This window comes from Crocodylus siamensis, chromosome 2 (genome assembly GCF_052110815.1).
Source record: "Crocodylus siamensis isolate JL-2025a chromosome 2, ASM5211081v1, whole genome shotgun sequence".
NCBI classification, from domain to species: domain Eukaryota; kingdom Metazoa; phylum Chordata; order Crocodylia; family Crocodylidae; genus Crocodylus; species Crocodylus siamensis.
The window spans coordinates 170,507,164-170,530,418 of NC_143396.1; the positions used below are offsets into that span (position 1 = coordinate 170,507,164).

Here is a 23,255-nt window from a genome sequence, read left to right on the forward strand (position 1 = left end):
CACACCCACCCCCCATGGACTCCATCCCAGCCACGCCACCCATGAAGGAGGTAGAACCGAGCTCCACGCTCTGCTCTGGCCACAGCAGCTACCGCCACGGGCAGGGCCAATGGGCTGTTAGTGCCGACTGAAAGAGGCATGGCTTAGCCATGTGGTGGGGGGTAGGGAAAACGGCACAGGGCCTGGTCCCAAGGAGGGGAAGGGAGCACATGCCAGCTCCACCTAGCTGCACAAGTCTTGGGGTTTGGGAAATTGGGTGGGACCCCAAGACTTGTGGGACCCCAGCCACCAAATTAATGAGCAGTAGAGAGCCTTGCAGGGCTGATGTGATGGCTCTGTAGGCCAGAGGTTGAGCCCCCGTCTCCTAAATTATTAAAAAAAGCAGCACCAGCTGCACGCAGACTCCTGCCAAAAGCAGTAGGAGCCCACCCCAGTGAGCAGTGGGACCGGATTCTTGCACTGTGAGCTCTCAGGCAGCAAGGAACACAGGTGTGAGCCTAGATTCACATGCTTGCGCAGGGTAAGGAAACGTCCTGCTAAACAGAAACTGACTGCAACTGGCCCTGCCGCACAGGGGGCCAAATCAAAGCACCAGCAGCAGCATCTGTCCAGGGAGCCACTAACCTGCACATCGCCATGGGCGTGGGTGATGATGTCCATGCTGTCCCCACTCTGCTTATACTCCAGGATGCAGGCATTGTACTTGGCTGTCAGGATGAACAGCAGGTCCTTGCTCTCCCCCTGCCCGCACAGGAAAGCGAAAGAGTCAGGGGACATCGCCACGTGTGGTGGGAACAGCGGATAAAAGTCAATGATTTCTTAAGATCAGATTTTCTTTTTAGTTAAATCAGATTTTTTTATTCAATTGCATTTTCTGATTTTTTTGGAAGATGCTTTTAGATTTTTTTTAAAAGATATGTTAAAGCTCAAGGATATTATCAAGAAATGGGAATTACAACTTCTAATTACATACTATTTGAGACGATATATTCATGTAACCTTTCTAGAAAAGTTTTATAAATAGGTCAAAACAGGTCACGGACTATATTAGGGACCCAATCTTAGAGGCTCCACTACAGATTAGTAACGATGACAAAAAGCAACTATACTAAATGGGACTCAGTGCTCAGTCTAGAACAGCATTTCCCAACCTGTGGGTCATGACCCAAAAGTGGGTTGCAAGAATATATGAAAGGGTTGTGAACAAACTTTAAAAATGATTTTTCCTTTAAAGAAAAGTATGGGAAACCCGGGCTTTTTTTACGGGCTGGCAGAGTTTCTGCCTGCGAGGGGCTGCTTGGGCCCCCCGCCCCACACATTAGGAAGCTGGGACCTGGGAGCACTGAGTCAGGACTGGCCATTGATGTTTACAAATGGGTCCTGGTACAAAAAAGGTGGTAAACCACTGCTCTAGAACAGTTTTTCCCAACCCTTTTCACCCTGTGGCACACTGACATGGCCTCCTCCACCCCGTGGCACAAACCAAGGGAGGGTGGCAAGCAGCTGAACACCACATAGCGGATGGGAAGGGACATAAAAATTCAGGTGGTGAGTGGCTGGATGCCGCAGACCAGGAACAGGGATGGGAAGGTGGGTTGTGAGAGCGGAGCTGCAGGAAACGGGTGGCGCGGCATTTGACTCGCTGGCTGGAACCACACTCTGTCTGCCTGCTTCTGCAGTAGGCATGGCTCCAGCCCCAAATGACACAGCACACCTGGACATGTCAGAGGGCACACCAGTTAGGAAACACTGCTCTAGAAGATCCCATGAAGCATCTCTATGATGCTTATTTTCAGTTCGCAAACTGGATTTGTCTCCAAAGATAACAAACTTGTTAATAGCAGCATATGGAGATGGGTGGGTAATAGTCGGGTCTGCAATCTCTCATCAGCCCTATTGTCTCTTGGCAGTTTGCGCAGGCAGAGCCAAGCCCATCCCTCTCCCTAAAAGTGCTAAGTTTCCAGAAGTGCAATGAGCAGAGGCGTTCAAACAACAGGAATGCACTTGCTGTGGAAAATAACGACGGCTCGAGGCTCCCTGACCAGCGATGCACATCGAGTTAAATCAAGGTTTGAATCGCGGCGGAACTGAGGCCCGCCCCGCCCCCGCGCTCACCTTGCGGCGGAAGAGCTCCATGACGGCGATCTTGCCATACATGCCCACCTCCTTGACGGGCCGCAGCCCCTCGGCGCTGACCGCATAGATCTCCAGCCGCGTGTTCTTAGCTATTAGCAGGTTCAGGTCCTCGGCCGACGTGAAGTGTCCTGCGGGGAAGGAGTGGGTCAGCGCCAACGGCTCCCCCTCCCCCCGGCGCCAACGGCTCCCCCTCCCCCCGGCGCCAACGGCTCCCGCCCCACCCCCACCGGGCCGCACCGCGCCCCGACCCCCCGCGCGCAGGCCGGTACCGGTGACGCAGCCATTGACGGCCGTGGGCTTTTGCGCCGTCACCACATAGTTGTAGGACATCGCGAGGGGCGAGCGCGGCCCACAGGCCCCGCGCGGCGGTAGCGCCCGAGCGCGCAGGCGCAGGATGATGCAGGCGCAGGCGCGGGGGAGGGGAAGGGCGGGGCCGTTGGCGGAAGCGGCCTCTGGCGCGGGTTCCTGGGGAGTCACGTGACCTAGGCTCGCGCCTGCTCTGCCCTGAGCCTGAGCCGGCCAAGTGCGCGTGGGGACACGCCCCGCCCCCCGCGCAGTTTGGACCCGGCTGAAGTCCGCGGATGGGGCGGGCCGCTGGGCGTGTTCCCGCTCCTGAGCTCCTTCCTTGCAGCGTAGCCGGGGTGCCGGGTGCCCCTCTGCCCCGCCCTGCGCCATGCAGGTGAGCCGCGGTGCCCAGCGTCCGGGCAGGCCGGGCCGTGGGCTGCAGCGCGGGGCGGGGGAGTTGCCTGCTGCCCGCCGTTGCATCTGAGCAGCGTCTGATCTTGGTCCCCCGAGGAAGGACAGGCGGCTTGCAGTGCGGGAACGTGGCATGTCTTAGCTGGGCTGAGCAGGCTTGGGTCCACTGCCTGGGGGTGCGTGAAGGCGGGAATGACTGTGCTGGAAAGGGGAGCTGGGAGGTCTTGGGAAGACAAGAGCGGTAGCTTAACCACTAGTCCCTCGATAAGAGGATGATGGGGGGTATTGGTGAGTTATAAGATGGCTGAGGAGTCCAACCTGTGCTCTGCAAGTTTGTCCATAGATATGACAGGTAGTGCCTTGCAGGCCGGGGCACAGCCACTGGCCAAGCAACAGATGTGGTTTCCTTCCTCCTCTGCTGTCTCTTGGCTTCCTGAACAAGATGCTTCCCTTTGAAGTGGGCTGTAACTTGATGTATGTGGTGCAGCAGCGTTTGTGACTGCCTGTCCTGCTACACACAGCCACAGGCCCTGGAGGAAAAAGGCCTGTACCCCATGATTTCCTCCTCCCTTGGAGACAGCCCAGCAATATAACTAGGGCAGGGTGAGGGGGCACCAGCCACTGGCACCAGTTTGGAGGGGATGCCAGAGTGGTGCCCTCTGGGGAACCCACACTCCAGCAGTCGCAGTAGGCAACATGCAGGAAGCCAACTCTGCCCTCAGCCTTGACAAGGCAATGTGCAGGGGAGTCCTGACATGGCACAACACCTCAATCCTTGCCCCCCTTTGCAAAAATCACTAATTACCCCTGGAGTAGACACTCAACAGGGAGGGGAAAAGGCTCTGCATCCAATTCCCACTCACCAAAACCACTTGGTCCTCCCATTCTGGGTCTGGATCAGAGCCAGCAAGACTAGGGGAGAAAATCCCTCTGCCTCTTCCCTCACACTGAGCCAGCCATCCCCCTGGCCCTGGCCTGGGAGCTGGTCTTCACCCCCACGAAGAAAGCTCTGTATCTCTTTCCCCGTTCCCTGGGCTTCCCAGCCCCCCAGTAGGTGCTGGATTGGTTTAGCTTTTTAGTGCCTTTCAAGGGTTTAGTTCTTTAACTGTTTACATGAGTAGTACTCAACCTCTTGACCCCACTGACTAGATGAGTAGCATGGTGCCACCCGTTCCAGGATTGGGCCCTGCACCACTTCCATTGCTTCTTCCTTGCCAAATTTTTGGACCTGTGGGGAGCCCCTGAGCTGGGGGTTGAGTACCCCTGGTTTACCTAACTTCTGCCAAAGGAACAGGCTGTATAACAAACTGTACCTGTGGGCATTTGATCCGGTGTTTGCCATCATCAGCACTTTCAAACTCCTTGGCTGGAAGCAGGGCAGGAATGAAGTCAGGAGTTCCAGCCTTTCCAGCCTTGCCTAAGGCAAGCCCTCTTTGGCTGTTCTACCCCAGGAGGTGGGGCAAGTGGGGTCCTGTTCTCACACACAAGGAAGCAACTCAGTTCTCTCCTGCTAGCACCACCTAGTCCCTTCCACCACTCCCCCAACCCAAAGCCTGATGAGCTGGGATGGGAGGCAAGGCACTGAGGGGGTGCCAGATAGATAAGAGGGCAAGACTGATGCAGAGACTAGGGAAGCAAGGTTAACTTAGAGGATATAAAAGCAGGATTACAATACAACCTTATTATAATAAGGCTACACGGAGTTGTGGGGAAAAAGGTACTGATAGGGTTAATCCATTTGCTTCATTATAATAATGCTAATAAGATGCCTGATTTGCAGGGACCAGCAGAACAGTAGTTAATACAGCGTGTTAATTTAATAAAGTTTCCTTTTCTTTTACTTGATTCTTAAAAAACAAACAGTTTAAGATCATACCAGAGGTGAAAACATAAACCTACACGCTGAACTCAGTACAATAACTGTGCATTTCATATCCTGGAAAAATTACCTGGCATAGACTGAAAAAAAAGCTAGAGAAATGTGAAGCAATGCATTCCATTTTAATCCAGTGCAAACACGGCCTCAATTCCAAGGAACGACTATAGTTGCACACAAGGCACAGACAGGAACGACTTTTTTTTGCAATCTGGCCCCTAAAGGGGTTCCACAGTCATGAATTAACATATGTGCGAGGTTTCAGGGTGCTTTTAAAATGTCTGATCATATAAAGTGTACAGCCTGTACTGCACAGGCCTCTGGCACAGTAGCAGGGCACTGGGGTTATTGCTCTTATTAAATCAGGTATTAGATTAAGGTGCTCTGCTTTAGAGCAAGCAAGGGGGCTCTGTTCCTCTTGCTGCCCCTCACCCAAGCCCAAGCCAGGTGAGCCTGCAGCTCTATGGGGCTTGCTTCCCCTTCCCCTTTTCTCCCTGCTGACAGCCTCAGGGTTGGGAAGAGGGGCTGTTCAGGTGGCTTCTTGAAGGCTGCTTGAGCACCCCCACTGGCTGGCCTGGGCTCATACAGGCAGGCTCAGTTCCTCCCCACCCTGCCACAGGTAAATGCCTCTTGGGAGGGGGTGAACATATCCATAGGTACCGCCACCTGTCTGAAAACAGCCTGTGAAGGATTGACAGATTGATGACAAAATCAGGTGGATTGCTCACATTCTCATCAGACACCCCCCTCATTTCCTCCCTAGCTTGTGTGCTCTTGCATCTTATATCTCTCATTTTTGCTCATGTAGGTGCTCCATTTCAAACGCATTTCCTATAGTTTTGCTTCAGGAATTCCCAGCTGAGCATGTTCCTCTGGAACCAACACCATCTTGTTTCCTCTACTTCAGCATTTCCTTTTTGGCAGTCATCAACTAGATTTTTCCTCTGCTGGTCCAGCTGATGGTCTTGGATAGCCCATATTCTTTGCAGACTGTGGTTTGTGTGACTTCCTTTCACATTGCAGGTTATTTGTGATTTGGAGCTTGGTTTTGAGAGACAGGTTGCTTGTTCAGTTGTTAGCTTCATAAACATCTCCTGGATAGCAGCTGCTTTCTCCTGCTGGTGGATTGGGTGCAGTGATCATGTGGCTTGTGCAGCATTTGGTTATTATCTAATTTGAATGGGCCAACTGTGACCTGTTTTCACTGAAAGAGCATCAGTGAAAGGGACAAGTTCAGCAGCAATACCACAATAACTGTACTCAGGAAAAAAGATTGTTTTAACTGAGATAATTTCTTTTTTTTAAAATGGCTCCAGCTGTTTGGATAATTAAAAGTTATGGTTTGTTTTAAAGAAGGTTTGCTATAATGAGGTCGTACTGTAATTTCTGTGACCGGGACAGATTGCTTTGGGGAGGTGGACATGTTTCTCAGTATATTTGGGAGTGAGTGACAATTAGCATTGCTCATATACACAAAAATCTGAGCATTCAGAAAATCACAAGGCAGATAGTGTTGGGCTAGATATAAACCTAAATGGTAATATATTTTCTCTGTGGAAATAACTTGTGATTTAGGGGCCAGTGTCAGGGTTTTGGGAGTCTGACTCATGTTTCTTGATTTGATTTTTTTTTTTGGCTATTAATATTGCAAGATGGAGCAGGATGGGAGCCAGTGCCTCCTAGAGAAGAAGGGCCCACATCCTAGCCCTCTGTTCCTGAGCTGATTAGTGCTTCTGCCTTGTAGATAAATTGGAGCTATAGCCCCTGGAGAGGAAAGGCCCGGTCACAGAGGCAGCTACTCTTTCAAGGAAAGCCCTGTTTGTTGGGCACCTGTGATTGTGTCCAAAGCCCATCTTTCTCCAGATGCTCACAAGGCCTGAACCCCCATGTTGTGTTTTCTCCATCGTCCCATACATGGCGGGGATGTAGGTAGGAATTCTGTGACTCCCTTCTTTCACTGCTGTTCCCAGGTCTCCAAGAAACTGGTGAACTCTGTGCCAGGCTGTGCGGATGATGCACTGGCAGGGCTGGTGGCCTGTAACCCAGCCATACAGCTCCTGCAGGGGCATCGGGTGGCACTGCGATCTGACCTGGAGAATGTCCGAGGCCGAGTGGCACTGCTTTCTGGAGGGGGGTCAGGACATGAGCCCGCACATGCAGGTACATGTTGATGGGATGGGATGGACCAGGTTGGGGTTATACTTGGGAGGCCACAGGACTGTTTAAGTGTGGGGCCTAGAGTTCTGTCTTTGGGAATGCTGATATGCCATAGTCCCAAGGGAGTGGGGTGGGGATTGGGAACCCTGCTTGATGCTGGCAAGGTGCCTACTGAGAGTCACCTTGCTCTAGCTATGATGGAAAGCAGGGCGGAGCAAAAGTAGTGCATACTGAGAGGGAGGCGCTCTTAGCTCAGCCCTGTTTCTGACAGGACTTTGTCTCCACAGGGTACATTGGGAAGGGAATGCTTACTGGTGTGGTGGCTGGTGCGGTCTTCGCCTCCCCTGCAGTGGGCAGCATATTGGCAGCAATCCGGGCAGTGACGCAGGCTGGTTCAGGTACTCGGCATGGCACTAAGTGGGATGGGGTTCCCTTCTTCCAGAGAGTGGCAGAAAGTAGCTGCAGACTTTCATCTCCCTCTGGGTGCAGGAGCATAACTGGATTGGTTTACCCTGAATTTTTTTCTAGGGGAAGGAAAGGATTTGCCAGTTCTACTGCAAGCAGTCAGCTTGTGGGGGTGTTGTTACAGGGCGTGACCACTAAGTGGTAAGATAGGTGGTTTGCACTGATCAAAGGGCTACTGGGGGATAGAACTGATCAGGGGATCAAACACGCAGCTGGTTATGCCTGCATAGCTTACACCAGTGTGTAAGAAGTCATTTTACCCTGAGGTAGGGTAATTTGCACTGTAAGACTGCATCATGTATCTTTTCCACTTGTCTCTTACAGCCGGGACCCTCCTGATTGTGAAGAACTACACTGGAGACCAGCTGAATTTTGGGCTGGCCCTGGAGCAGGCACGAGCGGAGGGAACTGATGTGCAGATGGTGGTGATTGGTGATGACAGTGCTTTCACCACACTGAAGAAGGCTGGGAGGAGAGGCCTGTGTGGCACTGTGCTCATCCACAAGGTGAGTAAAGCAATAACCTCAGTGCCCTGCCGTTGTGCCAGGGGCCTGTGCAGTGTGATGCTTCTACACTAGGGCAATTGGGCTGCAACCCTATAATGATTTCCTGTCGCAGTGCCCACTGTAAATGAAACCTACTTGGCCCCCCCCCCGTTTCAAGTGCGGCTTAGGCTGTGGGGGTCCCGTGCACAGGAAAACCTCCAAAGCCTAATCCTCTAGTGATCTGATGGGAAGTGCCTGCCTAAGAGAGGTAGCTATACTCATCTCAGGCTCCTGGGCACTGCCAGGGATTGTCAGCTGGGGAGGGAGCCAGGGCCCTTTGGTTGGGAGGTATTGTCAGGTCAGCTGTTAGCTCCATGTCTCTGTATCCCAAGGGCAAGCAATTATTTTGAGTGGCAGGCCACTTACCGAGTTTTGGCAGGCCGTTGAGGGCTGCATGGGTAGCCCCACCCCTTAAGAAGTGCCCCGTCCCCAGTCACCATCTTGGGAACAGGAGTCCCGCCCCCTAACCTTTGCTACCAGAAGTCCCTCTCCTTGGCCCCAGAAATACTCCTTTCAGCAAGGGGTTTTGCCATCTCAGAACCAGAAAAAACAAATTATAATCTAAAACGCGAACATCTAAAACGTTCATTAATTAGATTTCAGAAAATATTTTTTGTCCTGATTTACATGTGTTTGTGTAGTGTGCGTAGAGGTGAAGGCACAATAGCTTAAAATGAAGTCTTATTCTTGTATATTGTGGGGGGGCATTATGGGTCCATATAAGTTTGTGGGGGGCTGCGGGTGTGTCTGTGGGGGGGATAGATGTGTGGGTGTGGGGTGAGGAAGCGTGTGGGGGGGTGTGTGTGGATATGTGGGGTGGGGTTTGTGGGAGGCTGTGTTGGGGGAGGGTGGCTGGGGTGGGCGTGGGAGTCTGCGTGTATGGCAGTGCAAAGGGGTGGTAGGTGCATGTTTATGGTGGGCTGTCCTTGTGGAACTTGCCCTACAAACACACACATACACTTTCCCTCTCCCTCCCTCATTACACTTGCACACACACTGTGTGCTGCCGTCACTAAATACACACACACTGTGCTTCCCTCACTGCACACACACACACACACACACTGTGCTTCCCTCACTGCACACACACACACACACACACTGTGTGCTTCCCTCGTTCTCTTTGTCTCTCTCCCCCTTCCTCATTGCATGGCCACATACACACACTGTCTCTCCCTCCCTCATTGCATGGACACATACCCCACCTGCTCCTGGCCCCGGGGTACCTGCCTGGTCCCTGTGCTCCCACAGTCCAGCGAAGCAGCAAGGGGCCACATGGTGCTAGTACAGCTACTGCAGGGAAAGCAGCTGCAGGCAGAGGCTTCTGGGTAGAGGGGGATAGGAAGAAGCTGCGGGAGGGACTGGACAGGGCTGGCCTTTCTCCTGACTCCTGCTGGCTTTCTCTGGGTCCTACTGTCCCAGGCTCCTGTCTTTGACAGGCAGCCAGGAGCAGATAAATATTAATTCTCTAAACGTTTTTGGTGCCCTATGGGCCAGATAGAATGGCCTAGTGGGCTGTATTTTCATAGTTTCTAGGGTTGGAAGGGACCTGAGCAGATCATCTAGTCCGACCCCCTGCCATGGCAGGAAAGAATACTGAGGTCAAACGACCCCAGCAAAATGTGCATCTAACCTCCTCTTAAACACCCCCAGGGTAGAAGCCTGCATCACTTCTCTTGGAAGTTGGTTCCAGGCCCTAGACGCCCTGACTGTGAAGTAGTGCCTCCTGATATCTAACCTAAACCTACCCTCTGCCAGCTTGTGACCGTTATTCCTGGTCACTCCTGGCGGTGCTCGGGGGAACAGTGACTCCCCCAATGCCTGCTGATCCCCCCTGACTAGTTTATAACAGGCCACTAGATCCCCCCTCAGCCTTCTCTTTTGGAAGCTGAACAGGTTCAGGTCCCGTAGCCTCTCCTCATAGGGCCTGCCCTGTTGTCCCCTGATCATATGAGTGGCCCTCCCCTGGACCCTCTCCATGCTGTTGACATCCCTCTTGAAGTGTGGCGCCCAGAACTGGACGCAATACTTCAGCTGCGGCCCGACCAGTGCCGCATAGAGGGGGAGGATCACCTCCTTGGACCTGCGTGAGATGCATCTGTGGATGCATGCCAAGGTGCGGTTGGCCTTCCTAACTGCCTCTCCACACTGCCGGCCCATGTTCATCTTGGAGTCAGTGATGACCCCCAGATCCTTTTCCGCCTCCGTGCTGACAAGAGGGGAGTTCCCCAACCTGTAGGTATGGTGCCAGTTGTTCCTCCAGAGGTGCATCACCTTGCACTTGTCTGTGTTGAATCTCATCCTATTCTCGACTGCCCACCCCTGTAACCTGTCTAGGTCTGATTGTAGCCTGTTGCATCCTTCCAGTGTGCCCATGTCCCCCCACATCTTAGTGTCATCAGCAAATTTGAACAGGGTGCTTTTTACCCCCTCGTCCAAATCCCTGATGAAGATGTTGAACAGTGCGGGCCCAAGGACCGAGCCCTGCGGAGCCCCACTGCCCATGTCCTTCCAGGTTGAGAAGGACCCATCCACTACCACCCTCTGGGTGCGGCCCACCAGCCAGTTGGCGACCCATTTGACTGTGTGGGTGTCTACACCACCACCCCCAAGTTTCTTAATCGGAACAGGGTGAGAGACAGTGTCAAAAGTCTTCCAGAAGTCCAGGAAGACTATATCCACTGCTACCCCTGCATGTAATGATCTGTTGATCTGATTGTAAAAGGCCACCAGGTTGGTCTGACAGGACCTGCCACTAATGAACCGATGTTGGTTGCCCCTAAGCATGCAGTCCCCTGCTGGCCCCTCCTGGATGTGTGCCAGCATAATTTTCTCAAACAGCTTGCCTAGGATCGAGGTAAGACTAACCGGCCTATAGTTTCTCAGGTCCTCCTTCCTCCCTTTTTTGAAAATGGGAACCACGTTGGCCCTCTTCCAGTCCTCCGGTACCTCACCAGAGCACCATGAGTGCTTGTAAAGTTGTGCCAGGGGACTTGCAATGGCCTCAGCCAGTTCCTTTAGAACTCTAGGGTGGAGATCATTCAGACCGGCTGACTTGAATACGTCCAACCCCTCCAGAAGCTCCCTAACTAAATCCTCACTAACCCGTGGTCCAGGTGTACCTCCCCTGGGGCCCGAGGGGGTTCCAGCAGGGAGGTGGCTGTTCTGGTCCCTACTTAGGAAGACGGAGGCAAAGAAATCGTTAAACATGTTAGCTTTGCTGTCTGGCGTGACGACCAAGTTTCCCATCGCGTCCTGCAAGGGCCCCACATTACCCAGGACCTTCATTTTACCCCCTACATATTTAAAAAAGGACTTCTTATTGTCCTTAATCTGGGAAGCTAATCCCAGTTCCATCTCTGCCTTGACCTTCCTAACTACCCCCCTACATCCCCAAGCAACTACAAAATAGTCCTCCCTGGTGATGACCCCTCTTTCCATTGGGTGTAAGCCTCCTTTTTAGCAAGGAGACATTCCCGGATGCTTTTGGTGAGCCACGGAGGCTTGTGTGCTCTCCTGCTCCCTTTCACCCTCATTGGGATTACCTTCCTTTGGGCTTGGAGGATCATCTCCTTAAGGAGCGACCACTCTTCTTGGACACCTGGCTCCCCTCCCCTCCGGGACCTCAGCGCTTCTCCAACTATCCTCCTTATCTCGTTGAAGTCTGCCCTCCTAAAATCTAGGGCCGCTGCCTTACTGCATGCCTTTGACACCTTGCGCTGCCCCTGCTGTATCCTATTCCTACCACGATGGTTGAGCTGTGACCTGCCCCATCACCACTCCCCTCTCTGCTCATCTACTACAGACAGGCTGGTCCATTTCATTTGTATGTCTAGACAGCAGCATGAGAGCCTATCAGTAACCTGGGGCTGTGATGTTGCCATGAGGCAGGGTCTGAATTCAGTCCCAGAGCAGCTCTCAGTAGCATCTAGAGGCAATGGAGATCAAAACCTTCCTGGGCTGGAAGCAGAGCAAGAGACCATTTCTTTCCCTGCTGAAGAGAGGAATTGAAATAGACCAGACAGATAAACAGTATTGTTGCCCTCACTGGACAGAATATCAAGACCCAGTGAGATGAAGTGATCTCGCTGGGGAGCAGGTAAGCAGCCAACAGTAGCAAAACAGTCCCTGATGGGTTAGGGACTATTTAGAAAAGTTGGACATGTACAAGTCCATGGGGACGGATGTGATGCAGCTGAGGAGTTGGCCAGCCTATGGGATTGCAGAGCTGTTGGCCATTATCTCTGGAAACCTGTGGCAATTGGGAGAGTTCCTGGATGATTAGAAAAGGGCAAATATAGTGCCTATCTTTAAGAAAGGGAAGAAAGAGGATTTGGGGAACTACAAACCAGTCAGCCTTACCCTAGTCCCTGGAAAAATCATGGAGTAGGTCCTCAAGGAATCCATTTCTAAGAACTTGGAGGAGAAGGTGGTGATTAGGGAAAGTCAGCATGGACTCACCATGGGCAAGTCATGCCTGACCAACCTTATTGTCTTCTACGATGAGATGACTGGCTTTGTGGATGTGGGAAGAGCCCTGGACATGATATACTTTGACTTTAGGAAAACTTTTGATACCATCTTACACAACACTCGTGCTAACAAGCTAAGGAAGTACAGGTTGGATGAACAGACTGTAATGTAGATAGAAAACTGGCTAAATCATCAGGCTCATAGGGTAGTAGTCAATGGCTCGATGTCTAGTCGGTAGTTGGTATCAAGTGAAGTCCCCAGGGTTCAGTCCTGGGGCCGGTTTTGTTCGGCATCTTCATCAGCGACCTGGGAGATGGGATGCAGTGCATCAGCAAGTTTGCAGATCACCAAGCCTGGTGGGGAGCAGTGGATACACTGGGGGGGTGGGGGCAGGGTAGGGCTAGAATTGAGAGAGGTCTAGACAAATTGAAGGATTGGACCAAAAGAAATCTGAGGTTCAGTAAGGACAAGTGCAAAGAACAAACCCATGTGCTGGCACAGGCTGGGGACTAACTGGCTAAACAGCAGCTCTGCAGAAAATGACCTGGGGTTATAAACTATATGAAGCAACAGTGTGCTTTTGTTGCCAGTAAAGTTCGCAGCATACTGGGCTGCATTTGTAGGAACGTTGCCAGCAGATCAAGGGAAGAGATTCTTCTCTTTTATTTGGCACTGGTGAGGCTACACCTGGAGTACTGTGTCCAGTTTTGGGCCCCCCACCGCAGTGAGGATGTAGACAAATTGGAGAGTGTCTAATGTCGGGCAACAAAAATGGTTAGGGGGTGGGAAACAGCTTACCAGTGCCTCAATCATAATAAAATGAATTCTAAATACCTATATATTTTGGTGTTTGAGTTTGGTGTTTTATCATAGAAAGTCAGAGCTCCCCCTGTCCCCTTTGCTCACCAGGACGTAGGTCCAGCTGCAGCTGTCTCCCCTGCTGCTTTGTAGCACTGAGCAGCCCTGATATGCCAGTACCCTGCCCCTGCCGTTGCTTCTTGCTTCCAACCTATAGCCACCCTTGCCCTGCCAGTGCCCCTCATTCCCAACCCACAGTTGTTCTTCCCACTAGCCTTGCTGGTGCCCCTCACTCCCAACCCACTGTTCACAGGCCCCAGCTCCTCGTTGTGTGAGGAAGAGATAGGTTTGTGCAGTGTGGGCATAGGTGATGCGTTGTGGGGGGTCACAGGTGACAGGGCAGGAGGGCATATGCCTCACTAGGATTCTGCTCCTACAGTGGGTTGCAGATATGCAGGAGGGCTGGACCACCTCCAGGCAGGAACCACTTCTGCAGCCCAGCAGGCAGGACCTGGCACAGGAGGGAGTACTGCACTGCCATGGGTACCAAGCTGAGGTGCAGCAGTGGCGGTGAGGAGTTGTGCCCCACACTGCTGCCAGGCAGGCAGGGAGTACCTCATGTAGGTTGCCATGGCAGCATGGTGCTTCTTTCTCCACTGGGTTGTGCCTGCTGGGCTGCGGATGCAGCTTCTCCCTGGAGCTGGTCTGCCCAAGCAGTAGCCCCACGCCCCACTGTGGGCACAGAAATTTTGAGGGGGCACATGCCCCCCCCCCAAATGCATCAACTGTCCCTCCCTCACTCCCCCACATGTTGCCTATGCCCCCCCCTTCTCTCCCCCATAGACTTACCTGGAGGGAATTGTTCTCCACTGCACTGCCTGGCTACCATGTGCAAGTATGCATGCACACATACACATAGTGCACCCTGGGTCCCACTCCGCACAGTTCCTTGCTGGAACTCTGCCAGCCTGAAAAGGAAATCCTGTGGTTTTCTCGGTTTTTGTCGTTTAAAGGAGAAAATCCATGTTTTGCCACGTGTTTCCCTGGCAAACCAAAAATCCAGATCCCTGTTTATAAGAAAAGGCTGAGGGAACTGGACTTATTTAATCTGGAGCGGAGAAGACTGAGGTGGGATTTAATAGCAGCCTTCAACTACCTGAAGCGGGGTTTGAAAGAGGATGGAGCTGGACATGGGGCAAGCAATTGTTTCAGGTGGAGGGCCGCTTATTGTCTCTTGGCAAGCTGTTGAGGGCCACATGGGTAGCCCCACCCCCTGATGGGTGCCCCACCCCCTGGTCACCATCTTGAGACCGGAAGTCCTACCCCCTAAGCCCCGACCTTTGCCACCAGAAGTCTCTCCCCCTGCTGTCCCTTTCTGCAAGAGATTCTGCTGTCTCGGAACAAGAAAAATGCCAAATTATAGTCTAAAAATCAAACATTTACAACATTCATTAATTTGATTTAAAAAATATATTGTCCTGATTTACATGCGTTTGTGTAGTGCATGTAGAGGTGATCATACAGTAGCTTAAAATGAACTTTTGTGTATATTGTGAGGGGATTGGGGGATGAGTATATGTTTGTGGGGGGCTGTGTGTGTGTGGATATGTGGAGTGTGGGGTTAGTGGGGGAAGGGTGGCTGGGGTGTGTGAGGGGATAGGTGTGGGAGTCTGCGTGTATGGCAGTGTGAGGGGGGTGTGGGTGCATGTGTATGGCAGTGCAAGGGAGACTTGCCCTATGAATGCTCTCCCTCCCTCCCTCTCTGCACACACACACAACACGCACACTCTCTCTTTCTCTCTCTGTGTCCCTCCCTCATTGCTCTCTCTGTCTCTTTCCTGCCCTCGTTGCATGCATACACACACACACACACACACACACCCTCCCACTCCTGGTACTGTTGCAGGCCCCGTGCTTTCATGGTCCGGCAATACAGCTGGGGGCCATGTGGTGCTGAAAGCTGGCAGGTGTGTAGGGAAGCAGTGAAATCTGGGGCAGGTGTAGAGGCTTCCAGTTGTGGGAGGAGGCTTGGGGCTGGGCCAGCCTTGTTGCTGGCTCCTGCTGGCTCCCCTGGGTCCTACTGCCCTGGCTCCTGTCATCTTTGACAGGCAGCCAGAAGCAGATAAATACTACTTTTCTTAATTTTTTAGGGGCCCCTGGGCTGGATAGAATGGCCTGGTGGGCCATATTCGGCCCACAAACTGTGTTTTGTCTGCCCATGAGCTAGACTGTTCTCAGTGGTGGCCAGTGATAGAATGAGGAGCAATGGTCTCAAGTTCCAGTAAGGGAAGTTTAGGTTAGATACTAGGAAAAACTTTCTCACTAAGAGGGTAATAAGGCACTGGAACAGGCTACCCAGAGAGTTGGTGGCATCTCCATTCTTGGAGATTTTTAAGACCCAACTAGACAAAGCCTTGGCTGGGATGATCTTCTTTTGAGCTGGGAGTTGAACTAGATGACTTCCTGAGGTCCTTTCCAACCCTCATTTTCTATTATTCTGTGATCCAGGGAGCCCGTGACAGATTGAGAATGACAACCCAGATCTCTTGGGTCTCCTGAGTGCTGTGCCATTCAAGTGGACCTTGGATTGGCCCTTCTGTTTGTATATAGAGCCTGGCACATAGGGTTCAGTTCAGGCCTTGAGGCCAGAAGTCATCAGACTGCACTGTTGTTGCCTGTTGAGTGCTACCCCAGACATGGGTCTACCCAATGGGCTCTAAGCCAGCAGGGGAGAGGAGGATGACACCCCAAACTAGTACTTGGGATATGGCACTGACCTGGTGGCATTTACATTTGCAGGTGGCTGGGGCATTGGCAGAGGCAGGTGCCAGCTTGGATGAGATCGTCACCAGGGTGACAGCTGCTGCGAGAGCCATGGGTGTGTGTGCATGAGCCCTGTTTCTTTGGCACAGGCTAGGGAGTGCTACCTCCCCCATGACATCCCAAGAGCCACCTGATGGGGGTAAGGGGCATATGGCAGGACAATTTCCTGTGTGGATCAGCAGGTTGGTCAGGAGATACTGTTCTCAAACTCCAGTGGTGCCTCTGGCTTACACAGCACTATTCCATGGGTTGGCAGGATGGCTGGCAGCACCAGGCTCTGGCAGGGCACTTCTGCCTGCTGTCCTCTGGAGGAGATGTGGAGAATTGAGGATAATTGGTGCACTGGAAACCACAGCTCTCACTGAAGCCCAAGGTGGTTGCAGCAGGACAAACATCAAACAGCTGCTCCCCATCCTGCCTTTGTGCCTACCTCTGGGCATCCAAAGACCTGGGGGGTGAGGGCAGGTGCTGTCTCCTACCTCATACAGCCTTTGATCTCAGGCCGCCTCAAGTGCCACCTTGGGATGGGCTTTGTCATGGGGACCACGCAAAGATTCCCATGCTTGTTTCACTACAAACAGTCCAGGGAGCAAACAACCTGCCTGCATATGGTGCCCCACAGAAGGAAAAGGCTATGCACCCCATTCCATACCCTGCTATGTCTCTGGTCTCAGCAGCTGCTCAGAGCAGGGTGAGCTCCTAGGGCCCATTCTGCTCTAGTTTCTGTAGCCTGGTTACCACCCCTCATCCTTCCCCTGCAAAAGGAGGACGTAACTCTTTCACTCCCTCCATACAGGCACTTTGGGCGTGAGCCTGTCCCCCTGCAGTGTCCCTGGTTCCCAGCCTACCTTTCAACTGGCACCCGACGAGCTGGAGCTGGGCCTGGGTATGGAGATGCCTCTGCAGACAGAAGCCTGTCTGTCTGTCTCTTTCTGTCTGTCACCTATAGAAAGGCTCATTTGACTGGAGTCTGACTGAGTTTGGCATGTGCCTTTCTGCCTTTATCTCCCTCCAGCCCACCTGCTTCTGGGTTGAGGGCTGGGTTCCTTCTGCCAGAAGGCATCTGGATGCCCCTCATCCACACAGCTGAGGTGGTCATGTCCCTGGCACCAAACGAACTTTAAGGCCTGCAAGGTGCCAGCCCGGACAGCTCTGAAACATGCAGCTGCTGTGTGTAGGGCTCCAGTATTGCTAAGCCCTACTGCTACTCATGGAGCCCAGATAATGCCTCCCAACCCAGCAGCTTTACCCCTGTTCCCACGGTGCTGACTCAGTGTCTGGTGGGGGGGCAGGGGGGTGGTCAGGCAGTTGGTCCATGGATTTGCTGATGGCTTCTTTTCTCCGCAGGGATTCATGGTGAGGCGGGTGTGCGCAGGATGAAGGTAGGTGGCTCTCCCCTTCTGCCTGCCCATGAGAACATGTCTGCCCAGCTCATATCTGCCCCCTTCCCTCTGACAGGTGGCATCGGCTGATGAGATTGTGGAGATAATGCTCAATCACATGACAAACCCCTCCAATGCTTCCCATGTGCCTTTGGACTCTGGTTAGTAACCATATGCCTCCACAACCCATTCCCCCCATCACCCCTCAGCCTCCAGCCTGGGCATCCCTTCCTCAAGATGGGACTCCGGTGTCTCACCCCTCTCCTCTGCCACTCAGGTGTCTCTGTGGTCCTTGTGGTAAATAACCTGGGTGGCCTGTCCTGCCTGGAGCTAGGTGTGGTGGCCGGCTCAGCTGTGCACTGTCTGGGTGAGTGCCAAGTCAGACCCCAAGCAGGGAACACAGTGGGATGGATCAGGGAGCTGAATGGACAGGGATGGGCAAGGGATTGCTGGGAGTCTTAAGGTCTCCAACCATTCTCAGTGGGGTGGTAGAGCCTGGACACTGTCCTCTTCCATACATATCTGAGATCAACCCACCCCTCACTGTATTCCACCTCTCTCCCCAACCCTGGGTCTCTGGATCAACCTCCTGATCCGTTCCGTGACTTGCCCTGTCCTGGGCTGGCCTTCACCCGTTGCCCCTGGGTGGTCACTAGCTTAGTTTCTCCTCAATCCTGTGCTGCAGAAAGCAGAGGTGTTTGCATTGCCCGAGCCCTGGTTGGCTCCTTCATGACAGCACTGGAGATGGCTGGTGTCTCCCTCACCCTACTGCTGGTGGATGACAAACTCTTGAGACTGATTGGTGAGTCTCTGGGACATCATTTCCCCTGGCCTTGAGGTGGAGGAAAGAGCTGGACTTGGGTACCTGTGGGGAGGGATGCCCTGGCACTGACTTTGCCTTGGATAAAGTGAGGTTTCCACTGGCCTCAGGGCTGTTTGGAGAGGAGAAAAGGATCCATTTTCACTCCATGAGCTGGCCCACAGGAATTGGGAGATGGCCTTTAGGTTGGGAAACAAAGAGCCAGAGGGCGCTTCCCAGTGGCACCTCACTGGCAGGGAGCTTCTTCCACGTGGTGCTTTGTCCCCTCTAGACCCTGCTCTTGTTGCCTGTTGTGGTGGGATACCTGGGAAATTGGTTGTCTACCTGGAGCTGGTCCAGCAAAAGGCAGACAGTGGCAGGGGGAAGACCTGCAGCCCTGTGTTCCCTGGCCAAACCAGGCTGATATCCTGCCCTGCCCTACGCCATTGAAGGGGGGGTGGGGCAGGTGGTGGTGACATGGGCTCTGCCTGTCAGTCTGACTCTGCCATCTTTCTGCTCCCTAGATGCGGAGACCACTGCTGTAGCCTGGCCCAACCTAGCCAAAGCACCTGTGACAGGTCGGAGCCGAGAGATGCCAGCACCCAGGGGAGGATCTGAGTCAGAGGAGCCTGCCTCAGGCACTGGTATGGAGTGAGGCCCATGCTGCCTGCTATGACTGGGTGGGGCCTGACTTGGGCTCTGGATCATCTGCCTACAGATGGCAGAGTAGGCACACACACAGCACCATGACAGACCGGGCCAGAGACACTGAGCAGTGCTGGGGTTCCTGCATTTGAGAAAGAGCAGAGGCCCTGGGGGTCACAGTCCGGGACAAACTTGCCAAACTCCTGAGTTCTGCTGCTAGCTCTGCTAGGGGATGAGGTCTAGTGAGTTAGAATAGGGGAGACTGGAAACCAGGACTCCTGGGAATCTCTGTTCAGTTCTGGGAAGGGGTGGGGTCTGGAGGCTGGGAGCTAGGGACCCCTGAACCGTGTTCGCATTGAAGCTGATGAATCTCAGCTTTGTCTTAGGCGAGTTGGTGCCCTGTGTCTGTTTCCTCTGCAAAGGGTGGGGCGAGTCTGGTTCCCTACACGCAGCTAAGGAGCAGGGAGCCTTTGTGTCTGTAGCATGCTGCTTGATCCAGGGGCAGGAGATATTGGGTCCAAAGGGGAAAGGGGTTTGGGGAAGTCCACCATCTAACCAGCCCTTTGCCTCCTGTGCCCATCAGCACCTTCCTGCCAGCATACCCGCCTGGTCCTGGAGCGGGTGTGTGACATACTCCTGGCCATGCAGGAGAAGCTCAATGAGCTGGACCGCGCAGCAGGGGATGGGGACTGCGGGAACACACATGCCAGGGCTGCCATAGGTCAGTGCCAAAGTCCAGGGACCAAAAACTCCCCTCTATCCAAGTCCAAAACAGCTGGGGTTGGAGGGAAGCCAAAACGTGAGGACAGGAAGCCAAGGGAGAACGGGGTGGGCCTATGCTGTGCCTCTGACAGCCTGCAGGAGGCAGCCTTCCCCTACGAATATAAAGAAGCCAGAAGGAGCCTCAGGGAAGGGCATGAATGTTCCCCACCACAATCACTGGTTCTGATCTGGCCTAAGCTAGAATGGCCTGACCCTTTAGGAGTGGAGACAGGGGGTCTCCACAGCCACAACCCAGAGCTGGGACCCCTTGGCAGGGAGAGCAATGGCCCTGCATGTCCTCAGGACTGATTTCCCCACTTACCCTGTGGGGGCCTGTGTAGTCCAGGACTGAGCCACTAAGCCTGGGTGTGGGGGAAAGGGAACCTGCCTTGGTGCTGCCTGTGCTGAGTGTCTGGACTCCCATCTGCTTGTCCACTCCAATGTCACCTCCAAAAACCTGTTTCAGCCCCATGAGGTAGGGATTTTCAGTGGCTTCTCATCTACCTTGCCCAAGGAACAGAAGTCCTGGGGCAGGCACCTGTTCTTCACTCCCCCCTCTCCTCACAACTAAACCAAGGCTGGCTCCCCTGATGCCTTTGGTTACTGGACCATAAGAACACAGGGCTGGAACAGGTCTCCTGGGTCATGGAATCCAGTCTCCGCATGTATCCCAGTATCCCCCAAATCACCACTTTGGCCCCTGCTCTCTCCCTGTCCACATACAGACACAATTAGAAGGGACAAACCCAAAACACCAGCAACGCTTTACAGCATGCCTCAGAGAGATGAGGGCGCAGCCAGTAGCCTGTGACTGCAATGGCAGAAAACAATGTAGTTGAGATATTCTCAAAAAATCCTAGGAAGAGGATTATGCCCTACAGTTCAGAGGAAGGCACCTACAGTCCATACCACAATATAATACCCCCTCCCCCCGAGGGAAAAGCAAAGCCCTCTAGGCAGGAACCTCTGGGTTTCTAGTACCAGCAGGAAGATCAGCACCCCCCAGTCCAAAGCCCTCAGCCTGAGCTCTGGCCAGTATCCCAGTGCTTTAGAGGAAGGTGTGGGGGGAAACTCCAGAAGCCAGGAACATTGCTGTGGGGAGAAAAATTCCTTCCTGGCCCAAACTGGTGACCAGCAAAACAAGGCCTAGGATTACCAGACACCATTTAGACTACAAGAGAGATCTATATGCCCCAGTCTGGGGACTGCAAGCATGTGACTCCACACCCTGTAAACATACTTGTAAAGAACGACTGTATCCCCTTTCAGTCAGACATGGAGATACAGGGAGCCCATTTGGTATCCCTTGCCTCAGAAGCCCTTGCCCTCATTTGATAGCAGGGGGGGTTCCAGCTGGTGCTCAGCTGGCTGTCACTGACCCCAAAGGCCATGCCAGTCCTGTCCTCTCTCATTGGTGCTCCCATGTCTGTTTAGCTATACAGGAATGGTTGAATGCAAGACCCCCACCTGCCCAACCATCCCAGCTCCTCTCTGTCCTGGCCAAGCTGCTGCTGGAGAAAATGGGGGGCTCCTCAGGGGTGGTGAGTGCTGTTGGGGGAAGCTTAACCCTGCTGAGCCAATTCTGGCATTATTTGACTCAGTGCCGGAGGGAGGCAAGCTGTGTGGGGAGGTGGGTGGTTTCTCTTTGATGGGGGGGAATATGAGCCAGGTGAAGGGACTAGGAGAATGGGGAGGTATGAACCCGCTGAGGTGAGGGGATGGGGAGCCTATCAGTGATTCATAGAGTCCTGCAAGGGGTGGGAAGGATGGTGCGGTTTGAGCTCTATTCAGTGCATCACACAGTTTCCCCTTCTCCCCCAGGGGGTGGGGAGTCCCTGTGGGGTGGGTTGCATTGCCTTAGCTGGGGGCTCATGAGCTCTGGGATGGGGTATGAGTCCTGCTGTGCCCATGTCCATCATCCCACAGCAGGCAGCACTGCTGATCATCGGCTTCGTGTTTTTTCTTGCAGCTGTATGGGCTGTTCCTTACAGCAGCTGCACGGCCACTGCAGAATTGCAGCAACCTTCCAGCCTGGGCTGATGCCATGGACGCAGGCATTGAAGCCATGCAGCGGTGAGTAGGGCTGCTGTGTTGGGGTGGGGCAGGTGGGTTAGGTGGTTCCTAGGGACGTTTAGTCAGTGAGTAGGCCTGTGGGAGATAGAGCTGTCACCCTTATTATGGCAGGTCTGTAGTATGCCCCATGCTCACTTCTGAGCCCTTTGTTTTCTGTACCAGGTATGGAGGAGCTGCGCCTGGGGACAGGACCATGGTGAGTGACCTGCCCCTTCCCCTGCTCTTGTAGGCAAGAAGTATGGCTGGGACAAGATGGAGCTCAAGAGAGACCTGGCCAGATTTTGGGCCCGCTCCCACCCCAGGCTGCTTGGAGGACAGGGAACACCATTCACTCTCAATGGGTTTGTCCCTGGTTCAGACAGGGACTGCACCCCTGCTCCCTCACTGCCCCTGTCCCTGCTGCTTGTCCCTTGGCCCAGGGGCCCTGCTGCACCTGCCCTCACTGCTGCTCCTGTTTATTTCATGCAGCTGGATTCACTATGTGCTGCTGCAGAGGAGCTGCATGCCTTGCAAGCCCCTGGTGCCGACCTGTTCCAGGTGCTGGCCAAGGCTGTCCAGGTAAGAGAGTCTTCACATTATAATGAGCCTCCAGTGAGACAGGGGCAGGAGCTGGCCAAAGGCATGGGGGAGGAGATAGCAGCTCTTGGGGCTACAGCATGTTCTTTGTATCCCCCTACAGGGGTAAAGTATGGCATCATCTTGCCAGCTAGGCTTCATCTCCCTGGCCTGCTTGGGCCACGGTGGGCACACCCAGGAGAGACTGAAGGAAATAGTGTGGGTGACTTAGTGAGTAGGAGCTAAGTACAGATCCAGCCAGGGGGCACTGTGCCACCCGGCTTTGGAGGCGTGAAACATGCCCTCACTGCATGTGGGCATGAAAACACTTGTGAAGTTTTCTGCAAAAGAAAGAATCGAGGAGGATCCACGGAGATGGAGGATTCAGGTCTGGGCTAGTGCTTGGCAGCAGGTTGGGAAAGCTGTAGAGGGTAGTCCCACACTCCATTAGTAGGGGTGGGTTGCAGGTTAGAGGTGAGGGGGGCTGGAGGGGCTGCGGAGGGAGGCACTCCCAACATGGCTCTTGGCTGTGTGTGCACCACGGTGTAGCTGGCAGAGCACAGAACTCCACAGCCCCCATGCCTAGACACAGGGTCAGGACACCCCATGCACAACCCCCCTCTCCCTGCTCTTTCTGCAGAGTGCAGAGGCTGCAGCAGAAGCCACTAAGAATATGGAGGCAGGTGCCGGCAGAGCCAGTTACATCAGCTCAGCCAAGCTACTGCAGCCGGACCCTGGGGCTGTAGCAGTTTCAGCCGTGCTCCGTGCTGTGTTGGAGGGGCTGCAGAGCCAGAGTGCGTAACTTTGCCCCACCTGGCTCCTCCCTCAATCCCAGGACCCCTGGGTACCCACCCTCCTGCCACATGGCGGAAGAACCCTGGCTGCAATAAAGATCCCTGCCTCCAGAGGCAATGGTGTGTTCCTTTCTTTGGCTATGCCCTAGCTCAGAATGGCTGCTCTAGCAGGCCCCTGGTTCAGAGCCATCCCTGCTTTGATTTCATCCTGCTTTAAGAGCTGCTTCACTTGTCACAGCAGGTCCCTGGAAAGTTGTGGGGCCCTGGTCACTGTGG

General features: G+C 53.6%; 2 protein-coding genes across 6 annotated transcripts in view; one reads left to right on the plus strand and one right to left on the minus strand.

Annotated features, from left to right (window-relative positions):
- The window catches only part of DDB1 (damage specific DNA binding protein 1), a 30,407-nt gene extending 27,844 nt beyond the window's left edge, over positions 1–2,563 (minus strand). The window contains exons 1-3 of the mRNA XM_090032236.1: positions 2,406–2,563; positions 2,116–2,264; positions 625–741 (exon numbers count right to left, since the gene is read on the minus strand). Of these exons, the coding sequence (XP_089888362.1) occupies positions 625–741; positions 2,116–2,264; positions 2,406–2,466 (327 nt within the window). The 5' untranslated portion in view covers positions 2,467–2,563. The remainder of the gene's footprint in view (positions 1–624; positions 742–2,115; positions 2,265–2,405) is intronic.
- A 114-nt stretch (positions 2,564–2,677) lies between these two features.
- TKFC (triokinase and FMN cyclase) lies at positions 2,678–23,092 on the plus strand. Of its 5 annotated transcripts, XM_090032237.1 has the most exons (17): positions 2,678–2,815; positions 6,679–6,868; positions 7,153–7,263; positions 7,655–7,836; positions 15,946–16,024; positions 16,766–16,855; positions 17,317–17,351; positions 17,428–17,512; positions 17,629–17,718; positions 18,037–18,153; positions 18,675–18,794; positions 19,379–19,516; positions 20,992–21,098; positions 21,527–21,630; positions 21,793–21,826; positions 22,099–22,188; positions 22,826–23,092. In XM_090032237.1, exons 1-17 carry the CDS (start codon positions 2,810–2,812, stop codon positions 22,985–22,987), a joined length of 1,740 nt encoding a protein of 579 aa, XP_089888363.1. In that variant the 5' UTR covers positions 2,678–2,809; the 3' UTR covers positions 22,988–23,092. The 5 variants fall into 5 exon arrangements, with proteins under 5 accessions (XP_089888363.1, XP_089888366.1, XP_089888365.1 ...); XM_090032240.1 differs by lacking the exon at positions 19,379–19,516; XM_090032239.1 differs by lacking the exon at positions 18,037–18,153.
- The last annotated feature ends 163 nt before the right edge of the window (positions 23,093–23,255 follow it).